General features: G+C 43.8%; 1 protein-coding gene across 4 annotated transcripts in view; it reads left to right on the plus strand.

The window, feature by feature from the left end:
* Nucleotides 1-14527, plus strand: part of FDPS (farnesyl diphosphate synthase) — a 563129-nt gene that overhangs the window by 198609 nt on the left and 349993 nt on the right. For all 4 annotated transcript variants that reach the window (XM_044080217.1, XM_044080218.1, XM_044080216.1 and 1 more), the window contains one exon: nt 7344-7432. In XM_044080217.1, the coding sequence (XP_043936152.1) occupies nt 7344-7432 (89 nt within the window). The remainder of the gene's footprint in view (nt 1-7343; nt 7433-14527) is intronic.

Raw genomic sequence — 14527 nt, forward strand, 5'->3', positions numbered from 1 at the left:
GCAGAATTTCCTCCTGCTTCTGTCAAAGCTTTAGCATATGCATCCTTGAACTTTTGCACCTTTTGTCACCAATTCCTTTCTTTATGTAACGTGTACACTGGATGCCCACCCTTGTAATACAATAGGCTACTCTTAGTGTTTCTCCTCCGTTTCAGAATACGTCAGTGGTGGTGTGATATTTCAGTTAATAATACTAATGTTTTCTATATTGTCCCAAGTACTTTTATTGTTGCATAATGGTACATGCTGTGCTCAGTTTTATTCATGTGATGTTGGTAGTAGTTGCTGAAACACTGACACATCAAAGGTGTATTGCTGATATTATACAACACTCCTCAGACTGCATTTACCTTGTCTGTATACTAATGGAATGCCTGTCTGTTCCCCAACTTATTTTTAAGTCTAACATGAATTTACCATAATTTGTTGGACTTGATTTATAAATATGGTTTCATAATGAAAGTGCAAATTAATTTGTGATCAGACCTCCTAAGTTAGATCACAAAATGGCACAAATGCAACATTGAACATCATTCAGACTTCTGAAGAACATCAATGTATGCCAACTCTGACATCCGTGCTTTATAAAGAAAGGAGAAGTCCCTGGGATACCGCAGTCTCAACCTTCCCATACAAAATCCAATTTTCTTACATTATTTACAGATAACTGTTGTGTTGCAAACAAGCATGGCACCATATAAATAACATTATTTGTGTTACCTCAAGCAGTGACTGAAATGAGTCTTTATGAATTGTTCCACTGTCCTATCAAATTATGTCTCAATATGACATAACGAGAGTGGTGATTTCCATAATCTGTTGTTGGAAGTACATGCCCTTTGTAATTTCCCTTTCTTTTATTTGAAACATTCATTATTTGCAAATATGCAGTGGATTGAGTTTTAAGCTCTGTAAGACATTGTTTTTTTATTGTAAATACTGTACAGAATGGGCAAAATGTATGTTGTCACTGTGTTGGAGAAGGGATGCTCTGTAACAGGGTGTTAATGTTTCTGCAGCCTGCTTAGTGGAAATGGGCATCCTTAGACAAGTAGAATTTCTCATGTTTTCTGTCACCTAATTCTTAAACAGTCAGAATGTGAGAGATGTACTTGTACTCTGTCTCTGGAGGCAATGCTCACATACAGCCACTACTGTCAGAATAATTGATTTTAATATCAGGGCTTAAAAATACCTTTGTGGACATTAGCCTAATACACACCTAAGAACCTGTAATAATTGGCTTAGTTTTTTGGTGCCCTATAAAGGGAGTAAAATATTTATTGACTTGGGAAGATATGGTTGACAGATATGCTTCACCAGGGATGGTCTGCTGTCCCCTGTAGGCCTCCGAATATTGGCTAAAGTCTTGTCCATACCACTTTTTTTTTTTTTCTTTTTTTTTAAGGCATTGCTAATCTGATAAATAATTTGGCATTAGCTAAACCAAACCAGACTTATGTAAAGTTGGTACAGCACAGTGCCAAGAGTCTAAACAAAAAATCTCCACTCCCTGCAAGTTGTCCTAACCTTAGAGAATGTACATGTCTGTGTAGTTAGACATGGTTTAAAGCCATGGGAGCACCCTGACAGTGCAAGGCTGTAATACCTTCCACACGTTTAGATCAGCTACTACACAGAAAGGGGCAAAAGGTGGAGGTGTCTCAATTTTAAATCAAAAGCCATCTCAGCTCAAGGCTGTTCAAGCAGCATAATGCACTGAGCACCTTCATGTACAACTCATTATAAGCAAAGTCCCTTACCATATGTTTGCCAGCTATAAATCCCCCACTATGCCCCAAGAAAATCCACCATTTAACTTGTCATTTTCATTCAGCCCAAACCCAGGGAGCACCACTGTGTATACACATTCACAAAACCCTTTTTGTAGCTGTATACATGATTGTAAGAGGCAGCTGTGTCTACCCAAAATGAGCACATGATAAACCTGAAAATAAACCACCTTGGTGGAATCCCAGCATTAGCAGACTGTATAACAAAAGGAAGAAAATGAAGAGCAAAAATAGTAAATGCAATAGCCAGCAAGGCAAGAGCTTCCTCATCAGACAAAATAACCCAGGGGACTAAGTCTACCAAAGTCAAATCTGAGGTAAAAGGAACCTCCAAGGCCAAGAACCACCACAAGGCATTCTTTAGCCATGTCCAAAACCTCAGAGGCAGTACACAGCAATGTCCTGAACCAATTGTAAATGGAGATGCTTGCACTGACCCGTAAATCCAGCTTCAGTTTTTACCGTTTTCTCCCCCAGGCATCTTAAGAAATGCTCCCAAACATAGCTTCCCCAGCTATCCCTAGGAAACCGGTTTCATAGGCACTTCCCAAAGCCAAAAAACGTTACATTAGTGAGACCTGACAATATTCCTGTATACATTTGTTAACTTGAAACATGACTTATCAGGGTCGCTAGAAGCACTGTTAAATCATATCCTGCTAACAGGCTTCATGTCAAGTGAATGCAGAACTACAGCTATTATTCCTTTGCACAAGGGCAAGCTGGGCCATCCCCAGACCCAGGAAACAGACCCGTAAGCCTGACTAGCCTCATATGACTGACTACCCTCTTCAAAAGGATCCTTGACGATTGGATGGGAGATAGGAAATTCACCCCTGGGATCGCATCGGTCGCCCTGCTAGACACGGGTCCAGGAAAGTAAATATTGTGGGAAGAAATGGCCAGGGAATTGTTATGGCTAAGCTTTTATAGGCCCTAGGGCCGATAGCCTAGTACCAACCTATGAACCTATATGTAAGGCCATGGAAAGAATAATTATAGACATAATAAGTAGTGATTATAGGAAGCCTTCAGACACTGGATCCAACCTATTTTGTTTTCATCAAGGGCAGGTCATGTCTACCCAACTGGTGAACTTCTGCAAGAAGGTCACCAAAGAAGTGGACCAAGGCAAAACAGTGCATACTGCCTACTTTGACCTGTCCAAAGCATTCAATATAATACCCCCATTCAGGCATTGTAGGTGAGCTGAGTTAAGTTGGGTATAAACCCCTGTTTCACCTGCTGAATAGACAGCTGACTCAGATGGGACACAAGAAGTCAGCATAGGTGAGTCTGCCTCCACAAAAAAGTCAGACAGTAGTGGTGTCCCCCATGGCTCAGTGTTCAAGTCACAGCTTTGTGGCATCTACTTCTTTAAAGTCAAGACCAATGTCTAAGGTAAGTTTGCAGATGATTGCAAATTCAGGTGTAGTCGCAGAATCCTTTGATACAAGCCTCCTCCATGAAAGCCAGACACAAACTAGTAACTGGTGCCAGAGTCCCGGTCTAAAACTCGATGTGAAATATCTTTCAGACAGACATCCACCCCTGGAAATTACTGCATATATAATACACCTCTCACATCCACATAACAAATGGCATTAGAAACACCCGACCTAGGGACCTAAACCTCACCTTTAATATAAGTAAGACATGTTGGAAAGGCTGGTATGTTTGTCAGGGACTACCCCTTCTTGGGCACAAGCTTTCCATCCATGTGAACAGAGGTCGTCCCTGCACTTATAGCACAGTTTGGATCAGTGGGTGGTGAATCCTAAATTTACTCCTGATCTGCCACTTGTGTCCCTATTAGAAAGAGAAGTCTTGTAAATGAAAGATCACCCATACCCTGTAAAATTATCATGAAATAATTTGGGAAACATGGCAAGACTTAAAAAGGCTCTTTAGGGTTGTTAGCTTGGTGATTACATATGAACCTACAAGATAAAGCCCGGAAAAACATCTGCTGCTTCAGTGCAGCTTAATAGACAAAAAAAAAAACTGCGACCATTTTTTAACCCTCTCGAATCACTCCTTTGCTACTTAGCAGATGTAAAGAAAATAAACAGAAAAAGTAACTGATGTGTATGAGAGGGAGAAAGAGGGAGAGGGCAGAGAGAGTGCATAGAGTGGATATAAAAAGTGTACACATCACTGTTAAAATGCTACGTTTTTGTGATATAAAAAAAATTAGACCACAGTAAATCATTTTAGATCATTTCACACCTTTAATGTGACCTATAACCTGTTCATTTCAGTTGAAAACCAAAAAAATAAAGCTGGTTGTATAAGTGTGCATACCCTTAAAGTAATACTTTGCTGAAGCACCTTTTGATTTAATTACAGCATTCAGTCTTCTTGGGTACGAACCTGCCATCAATTAACCCCAAATAAAGTTCAGCTGCCCTAGTAGGATTTTCTTGACATTTACTCAGTTGCCTGTTAAAGCCATGATTCGCAGAGAGCTTACAAAGCGTCGAAGGGATCTCATTGTTGAAAGGTATCAGTCAGGAGAAGGGTACAAAAAAATTTCCACAGCATTGGCTATACCATGAAACACAGTGAAGACTGTCATCAAAAAGTGGAGAATGTTGCAAAGAACTGGACGTCCCTCCAAAATTGAGGAAAAGACCAGATGAAAACTGGTCAGGGAGGCTGCCAAGAGACCTACAGCAGCACTTTAAGGAGCTGCAGGAATTTCTGGCAAGTACTGGTTGTGTACTGCATGTGACAACAATCGCCCGTATTCTCCATATGTCTGGACTATGGGGCAAGGTTGCAAGACGGAAGTCTTTTCGTACACAGAAAAACATCCAGGCCCGGTTAAAATTTGCAAAATACATAATCTCCCAAAAACATGTAGGAAAATGAGTTATGGTCTGATGAGACCAAGGTTGAATTTTTGGCCACAATTCCAAAAGGTATGTTTGGCGCAAAAACAACACTTCATCGCCAGAAGAGCACCATCCCCACGGTGAAGTATGATGGTGGCAGTATCGAGCTTTGGGGTTGCTTTTCTTCAGCAGGAACTGGCACTTTAGTCAAGGTGGAGGGAATTATGAATAGTTCCAAATACCAGTCACTTTTGCCCCAAAACCTTCAGGTGTCTGCTAGAAAGCTGAAGATGAAAGGAATTTCATCTTTCAGCACGACAATGACCCGAAGCATATAGCCAAATCAACAAAAGAATGGCTTCACCAGAAGAAAATTGCAGTTCTGTTATGGCCTAGCCAGAGCCCAGACCTAAATTCAATAGAAAATATGTGGGGTGACCTGAAGTGGGCTGTGCACAAGAGATGCCTTTGCAATCTGACAGATTTAAAGTGCTTTTGCAAGGAAGAGTGGGCAAATATTGCCAAGTCAAAATGTGCCATGCTGACAGACTCCTACCCAAGAAAACTGAATGCTGTAATTAAATCAAAAGGTGCTTCAACAAAGTATTAGATTAAGGATGTGCACACTTATGCAACCAGCATTTTTTTTATATATTTTTTCCCCTAACAGATTTGTTTCTTTTTCAATTGAATTGTACAGGTTAAGGGTAGGAAAAGTTTTGAAATTATTTATTGTGGTCTCGTTTTTTATATCACAAAACCTGGCATTTTAACAGGGGTGTGTACACTTTTTATATCCACTGTACCTCTAAAATGATTTCAACTGCAACAGGCAGTGTGATCAGCATGCAATAAGAAATATGAAACTCCTAATGTCTGGCATTATTGACTGACAAATTTGCTGGTAAATCACGCGGGACTACAAACATTTTAAAAGAGACAGAGCAAACTTGTAGCAAAGTCAGGGACATTCTGCAAAAAATGCAGCATGGAGTGGATTGCAATGCCTTGTACAAAATATTTGCATATCTCCCTTTACGAAATCATCATGGGAAATGTGCAAATTTACCTTCTATTGGATATAGGAAGGAGATGTGTAGGTCTTTGGTACTGTGTGTAGGCCAGTAAGCCATACTCCACTTGCTGTGCATATTTTATCTTTATTTAGGCTTTTCAGTGTAACCTAGGTAGACAGCCTGGCTAAGCTCTTAAGCACTCGGCTTAGAAAAGAAAGTACATTTACCATAATGGGAATTTTATTTTTCCGGGGAAACTAGACATCTCCAGTGATTCCTTAAAAAGTGGAGGATTTCAAATATTTATGTGATGTATTGTCGGACATTGAATTTGTATACCTTTAAAATCTTTAACTCTGACAATGGTTGGTTAAAGATGACCTAGCCACTGTTGACAAATCATCTGCACTTTAGTGCACCTCAGTGTTCCTTCTGTATCCCTACTTCAGTTAACTACATCTGCTGACATTTATACCCACTGCATCTCCCTGTCCATTGTAACAACTTTATAAATTCTAGGTTGAAACTCCTACATCAAGCAGTTCATGCACGGCCTTTATATTGCATCACATTTGCTGTATTCTTCATAGAAATTTATTTTTGTTACTACTTTAGAGTGCTCAGAGGAATAGTCTGAACCAAATACAGGAATTTGAGGAGAAACTGTAATCCTTAACAACTTGATATTTGGTTTCAAATTTGAAGTTAGTTTCCGTGGCTTAGTTTTCTCCTCTGTGTTCCTTGCTGACAGGTTCTTGGTGCCAATATCCACCGTCTGCTGACACTGCAGGTAGAGATGTACTTGCACAAAACACATATAAGTGAGAATCTCAGCTCACTGGTACTAGCTGTGACCTGCTGGTATGGAATAAGTGGACAACAACATGGCCTTTTCCATATTCAGTTTTGTACCCTTATAGCCAGCCAGATAAATGTAGTACATCCATCTGCAAGGTCAGGAATGCCTCATTTAGATCCACAACCAATGATTGATATCGTCAAACTAGATATTCTTGTACTGTGTTCTCTGAAATCAAACCTGCAAAACCTGTTAAGCCTATGTACCACTGTACCAACAGTTCTCTATAGGAGGCTTGGACAATAAGTGGGAAAATGTGCATCTCCCCTGTGTGTGTGCAAGTCTCACCCATAAGAATACTACTCACAGGTTTGCATCAGTTTTCATCCTTGCCTTTATTAGTCATATTAATAATCCAGGCGAATCCCTGAGCAAAGGCTTGCTTCTATAAGTCTAGCTGTAAAACACTCCAGTCTATCCGGTCAAAGTTTTTCTTAACATTTTGGTATCGTACAGCTAGAAGGAAGGATGACCTCATAACATGGTTTGACAACACTGAGGCTTTCTTAATCCCATTATTTGTTAACCTACCCAGAGTTAAAGCTGCATCTGTTAGTGTTCTAAAGCCCAAACAATTTCTTGACCTGTATAGATATAGCAGTATTTTTTCATTGTCATTACTTTTTATGTATTGTTGGCAGTTCAGTCTGTATTTGGTATGTATCCGTATAAATTTACTGTAGTGTATTCATGTTAATTAACTTGGTTTAATGCAATAGATTTTTTTGCTATGAGCTTATTTGAAAAATTTCACTCTGTTCAGTGGATTTGTTTTTCAGTGCATATTTATCTGATGGGTTAATAATTTAATTTACCATTTGCTTTAATTGGGTTACAGATATCTTTCCAGACAGAAATAGGACAGGCCTTGGATCTAATGACTGCTCAGCCTAACAAGATTGACCTCACAAGATTTACAGAACAGAGGTGAGTTAATTTCATAGCATAGATTTCTTATTGCATCCTAATTCCTGAATATCTTTCTGAATAGCTTATATATCACTTCTTCCTGGGAGACTGGGAAATGAAGCAAACATTTAAATGCGGTATAATAAAGTGGTCCCTAACCACTGGGCTGTAGCTCATTCGGTACTGGGCCCCCAGAATATATGTGTGTGTGTGTGTGTGTGTGTGTGTGAGAGAGAGTGAGAGCGATTTTTGTGTGAGTGAATGCGTGCATGAAAGCAAGAGACTGGGTGTGTGTTTGGGGGGGGGGTGATCTCAGGCAGTAACAGCAGCAGCAATTATGTCTGCGTATCTCTCAAGCATACCATTCCAACTCCATCACAATAAGTCTGGACAGAACCAAATAATGTGGGTGTGTGTTTGGGTGTGGGTGGGTGTGTGTGTGGGTGTGTGTGTGTGGGTGTGGATGGGTGTGGGTGTGTGTGGGTGTGGATGGGTGTGTGTGGGTGTGGATGTTTGTGGATGGGTGTGGGTGTGGATGGGTGTGTGTGTGGATGTGTGTGTGTGGGGGATGTGTGTGTGGGGAGGATGTTTGTGTGGGGGTGGATGTGTGTGTGTGTGTGTGGGGGATGTGTGTGTGTGTGTGTGGGGGAGGATGTGTGTGTATGTGTGTGTGTGTGTGGGTGAGGGTGTGTGTGTGTGTGTGTGTGTGTGTGTGTGTGTGTGTGTGTGTGTGTGTAAGAGGGATGTGTGTGTGTGTGTGGGCAAATGTGTGTGTGTGTGGGGGAGGATGTGTGGGGGTAGGATGGGTGTGTGTGTGTGTGTGTGTGTGTGTGTGTGTGTGTGTGTGTGTGTGTGTGTGAGGGGATGGGTGTGTGTGTGTGTGAGGGGATGTGTGTGTGTGTGTGAGGGGATGGGTGTGTGTGTGTGTGTGTGTGTGTGTGTGTATGGGGAGGATGTGTGTGGGAGGATGTGTGTGTGGGGGAGGATGTGCGTGTGGGGGAGGATGTGTGGGTGGGTGCGTGTGTGGGTGGGTGTGGGTGTGCGTGTGTGTAGGTGTGTGATCTCTGGCAGTAACAGCAGTAGCAATGAGGTCTGCGTACCTCTTAAGCATACCATTCCAACTCTCACAATAAGTCTGGACTGAACCAAATAATAGGGACAGATTTTAAGTTTATAAGAGCGATATTTTAAAAAGTCATTAAGGTTGCCATTAGGTTTACTTACCTCTCGACCATACCACTCAACCAAACCTCTCAACTGTACAGATTTTCACAGAAAGTCCAGATTTTTGCCTCATATTTGGATCTGTTTTTCATAAAATTGTGATTTTCTGGCAAATCATTAAAGACTGAAGTCAGAAAATAATGACATACATTTGAGAGTCAGACTTCATACCCTTCAAAAAATTCATGCTAACAAACAACCTATTCTGTCAACTTTCTAACTTTGTAACGAACAGCAATATTTAAAATTTGCCCCTATTTTTGGGCTTTTGTCCACCCATTATTTATGGCTTTCTCCATATTTCTTGGTCTACTCTAAGAGATTGAGAAGTATGCACGCAACCTCTTGCACAGTAAATCTGGACAGAGCCACAAATAGAGACATTTTAAATATTGATCTTATAAACTTAGAAAGTCAGTGTACCTCTCGACCATAGTAGATCAATGTTTTGCTGTTAAGAAGAAAGTGCACTTTTTTTGGTGATATCAGTTGTGTTTTTTATTGTACTTTGGAGCTTTTCTTTCTGGGTCTCAGCTGAAAATGTACTTCTAGTCCAGTTGGACCTCCCTGGTAAACAAATGTCAAATAAGTAAGTAAATGTGCACTTTATTATGTTTTATTATGCATGTGCAATGGCAGCCGGTCCGTGAAAAATTGCCGTGCAGGAAACCAGTCCTTGGTGCAAAAAGGTTGGAGACTGCTGTTATAATAAATTAGAGTATACTAACCATCTAATTATCATTTTGATATTTTGAAATCTTTCTGCGCTATTATCTCATTTAGGACAGTAAATGAGGACCGGGTAAGTAATGATAGATTTGGGAGGAGAGGGACTGGGTTGTTAGTTGGAGGGGAGAAGCATGGCAAATAGGAGGCTGCAAGAACCTCAGCCTGCAGGGGAGTAGGGATGCAGTGCTGGAGATAACAGGCAAAGCTATGTGTTTGTTATGGTGATGAGTGCTGAGATGAAGGATCTGGAAGGCAAAATGGTAGACAGCAAACTCTTGCTCACTGGAAGAAGTGGACTTGTACCTGCAGTCTCAAAAGATATGGGGCAATCTCGTAGATATTCCCAGCTCTCTCTAGGCACAAGCCAGAGGATATCTGAGAGGCTTCAGGAAATAATATGTGGTGAGAAATTATAAGAGTAAATTCACCAGATGAAGGTGCTGGTGTAAAACCGATGAAACAAGCAGTTGTACTAAAGAATGCTTGTATTAAACATATCAAGTCTCACAGTGAGAGAGGGATCTGAAGGAATGCTTAGCATGAGTGCCTGGTCTTATCTGAAAATGGAAAAAGGAAACTGGCTGGGCTTAAGCACCATCCACTGACACTACCTTTCTCTAGCTTAAAGGCAAAAAGTTCAACAGCAGGGCAGTGCAAGGAGGGGAAGCATTATCAGTACTGATGGCTTACCCTTTGCTTAAGGAATGAAGACACTTCAGTCAGTAATAGCAGTGGGAGAGGAAGAAGTAACCAGCATAATATAAATCTGGGATGTTATAGATCGGAGTGGTATATGGAAGTCTTGTAATACAAGGTCTTCAGGAAGGCAGAATTAATAGAGAAGTGCAGTGGTTGACACTATATATATATATATATATATATATATATATATATATATATATATATATATATATATATAGTTTTAACATCGCATCTGAAAGATGATGCACTCAGGATTGTAGCAGTCACCCTTGTGTTGCAGTACACTGCAAGCAATCCTCCTCCCCCCTGGTGAGGGAATAGAACCCACGGCCTCCTGCACCAAAGGAAAGTGTGTTATCATTTGCAACACTGACACTGCAGTGAAGTCAATGTATGGAGGGAGGACAGAGTAAGTGTAATAGAGTTAAATAATGTCTTGAGGAGAAAAGCAATTGCAAGCATCTCATGTAAGTAAACATTTATTGACTTAGTCTAAAACTGGGGAAAGAGTGATGTCTCTTAGAACTGGGAGTCTCTCCCTGTTAGCCTGAGGTGCCATTACCGAGAAGCTGTTGTCAGTGGAGTGGAGAGTGAAAGAGGATTGTGATTAGAAGGTTATAGGGTATGGGTCTTTGAGAGAGTTGGCTGGAGAAGAAGAAAGAATATTGGTGTAATAGTTTGTATTAGGCGGGCTAGAAGGAGTGTGCACCTTTCAGTTACAGAAAGTGATTTTCCTTTAATTAGTACTTAAGTCATGTTCTCTTCAGGAGATTGTGAAGAATCTACAGAATGTTAAGTTGTCAATCTCGCCTTCATTCTTGCTGGATGGGTTCGGAGCCGATCCTCGGCTCCGACTCGGCACTTGCTTTAGCTTGAGAACTCCTTTTACCAGCTCGAGGCAACCCTATATCCCATGATGCAAGGTGGAACTACCTCAGATCTCGTTTGCCGCTTAGCGAAAGAGGTCTCCTTTGCCAGCTGAGGTAAGTAATTTTCTTGTTAAAAGAGAAAAGCTTAGTTAGGGTTTTATTTTCCCCTTGTATCCATTTTTATAGTCTGTAGTGAGTTACAGCCCACCCTATTCCCTTGTTTTTCAAACTTTTATTACCTTTAGTGTAAGGTTTTAGTTAAGCCTAAACCCCATTGGTTAATCCCTTCCTGTGTGTTGTGTGTTAGGGGATTAATTTTGTGTGTTTGTTGGGGTTTGTGTGTGTTACTTCCTCCTAGGATATGTCTAGGGAAGGCAAGGTCTCAGGCTTCAAGAAGTGTGACTCGTGCTGTCAGAAGATGTTTCTGACAGACGGTCACACTTCTTGTGTTTATTGCCTGGGGCCTTTGCACCTGCAGGACTCCTGTGCTTTGTGTCACTCTTTTAGCCAGAGAGTCCTGCAGGAAAGGAGGAATAAGCTTATCCTCCGTGGCTTACTTAAGCCAGAAGGTTCTCCCTCTAAAGCAGGGTCTGGGAAACCTTCTAAGCCACCGAAGGCTCAGGCTTCAGTATCCAAGCCTCCTCCGGTGGCTCCGGCTGGAACCGATGTATCTACCTTAAAAGTAGTGGGTTCGGCACCGGCTGGTTCCGATACCTTGTCTACTGTGGCCTTGACGGCTCCGGCTGGAGCCAACACCTTATTCAGCATCGGAGCCGAGAAACCTTCGGCTCCATCTGGAATTCAGGGGACTTCGGCTCCGATGACTTCGTCCCGAAAGAGATCTCGGTCCCCTTCGAAACTGAGTATCCACTCGGCTCCGGGGTCTCCTCTTTTGTCGGAGCGGAGCCATCGGAGCCGATCTTCGAGATCTTCCAGGCTGTCTGACCACAACTTAGAGAGGGTGGTAAGCAGGCTGTTGAAGTCACAGGCACTGGCCCAAATGGCTCCGATGACTTCGTCCCGAAAGAGATCTCGGTCCCCTTCGTTACTGAGTATCCACTTGGCTCCGGGGTCTCCTCTTTTGTCGGAGCGGAGCCATCGGAGCCGATCTTCGAGATCTTCCAGGCTGTCTGACCACAACTTAGAGAGGGTGGTAAGCAGGCTGTTGAAGTCACAGGCACTGGCCCAAATGCTCCATAGCCCGTCTCAACAGACTTCGGCTATAGCCTCACCCCTTGAACTTCCTCTTCCGACTCCACACCAGAGTTCGGAGCCGGAGCTTCTCGGGACAGCGACTATTTCAGTGCCGGAGCCGATACATCCTTCGGCTCCGTCGTCCTCGGCTCCGATCTCCTCCTTGAGGCCTTCCTTGGAGGGATCCGGTCGTCGGGTTTCCCTTGTCGGCTCCGAGGGGGCTAGTGGCATCGGACCCTTGTCCGACCCCGCTCTCCCTCTCGGGCCTTCGGCTTTGGTAAGCTCTGCGCCGACATCGGCCTCGGAGCCTTCCCTCTCAGTGGAGCCGGGAATTCCTGTTTCCTCGGAGCGGGGATATTCCAGCCTCCCGGGGAGGGGAGCCTTTGAGGTGATGAGGAGTGTCCTGGCCTCTGAGCCTGGTCAACGGTCCATCCCTCTAGCTCCTCCCTCATCAGTGCCTGTAGACGCCTCTTGCCAGCCTCTTGCTCTCAGGCCCAGGGATCCATCGCCCCAGGTTTCCCCATTGGGAATTTCCTCCTCTTCCGAAGTTTCTCCTGATCCAGCAGGTGAACCCCCTCGGAAGAGGACGTATAAGAGGAAACACACAGACTCCCCCGAGTCTACTACATCGGATACCGACTTAGATGAGTCGGAGGGTTCCCCACGATCCCCCTCTGAGGATGTCTCCTTTTCAGACATCCTTGAGCTCCTCAAACAGAGGGGGAGTTGGCCATCCATTGATCCCTCCGAGGATGAGTCTGTATACCTGGAGGCTTTTGGATCCCGACCCTCCACCTCCTGGGTGTCTCCGCCTTTCGACCCACTTATGCAGGTAGTGGCTCGGAAGGCGTGGGCGGCTCCAGATTCTGTGGAACCTGTCCCCAGGAGACCATCCAAATTCATCACGGCCCCTACGGACAAACAGTTCCTTTCCAAAGGTGTCTCTGTGGATGCTATGGTGGTGGTGGCGGCCACTAAGAAGGAACTGGCGGATCCTTCAGTACCTGTCCATCATCCTAACAAGGATTCTAGGACCATGGACAGGTATGGAAAGCGGATGTTTTCTTCAGCGACCTTTGCTATGCGTTCGCTGAACTACCTTTGTCACTTCACCAGGCTTCATCGAGATATTCTCAAGGAACTGGGTGAAATAGTCCAGGATCCTTCTGTTGCTGGGGCTCAAGAAAAGATGGCATCACAGCTTGCAATCCTGAATTCCATATCTAACTCCTCCATGCGGCTCATATCCTATGCGGCCGATGGAGCGAGCAGGGCCGCAGGCACAGGAGTTGCTCTTAGACGCCAAGCCTGGATGCGGCTTTGTAATTTTGCGGACCCCTTTAAGGCGTCCTTCACTAATACCCCCTTTGATGGTTTGGCTTTGTTCGGACCTCAGGTGAAGGATACCTTGACCAGGTGTGAGCAGGACGGTAAAACTCTTTCTGCCGTTGGAGTTCAGTTTTCCACTCCTTCTAGACCATATCCCAAGGGTCAGAAGGGGGGAAAGATGTGGTTCCGTAAAGCCCAAGGAGCTACACCGGACGCACGTGGTCAGTTTACCCCCAGAGGCAGAGGGGGTAACAATAATAGACGCCGCCCTAGAGGCAGTGGGGGTCCTCAGAACCAGGGCAACAGGGAGTCTCTTCCTGAGAAGCCCTTTCAGCATCCCTGAGGTGTTGCCCGACTGTCCACCCTTGGAGGCAGTCGGGGGAAGGATTTCACTGTACCCAGTAGCCTGGCAATCCCTATCACAAGAGATGTGGGTACAGTCTATCATATCCGGGGGTTACAAAATCCCCTTCGAAAGGTTTCCCGTACCTCTACAGTCCCTTCCAGACATCTCACCCGGTCAAAGGGATTTGGCAGAAAAGGAGGTTTCAAAGCTCCTAGAAAAAAGAGCCGTCCAGACTGTGCCGGCAGACCAGGTAGGATCCGGCGTCTACTCGAGATTCTTTTTGGTCCCCAAAAGGACGGGAGATTGGAGACCAATATTAGACCTGAGCAATCTAAACAGATTTGTCAAGAAGGCAAGATTCCGGATGGTCACGCTTCAGTCCATTCTGCCCTTTCTGGGCAAGGACAACTGGATGTGCTCTATAGACCTTCAGGATGCGTACTATCACATAAAGATTCACAGGCGCTCCAGAAGGTTTCTCCGCTTCGGCTAGGGACCAGTCATTACCAATTCAGAGCACTGCCCTTTGGCCTCACTTCAGCCCCCAGAGTGTTTACCAAATGCATGGCAGTGGTCACAGCTCATCTGAGACGTCAAGGATTCCAGGTGTTTCCCTACTTGGACGACTGGCTCCTCTCCGCCACCACCAAGTGTCAGCTTCTTCAGTCCAGAGACTACACTCTACAGCTTTGCAGGAGTTTGGGAATTTCAGTAAATTTG

Source organism: Protopterus annectens, chromosome 8.part0, assembly GCF_019279795.1.
Source record: "Protopterus annectens isolate FY-2018-M chromosome 8.part0, PAN1.0, whole genome shotgun sequence".
Taxonomy (NCBI): domain Eukaryota; kingdom Metazoa; phylum Chordata; order Ceratodontiformes; family Protopteridae; genus Protopterus; species Protopterus annectens.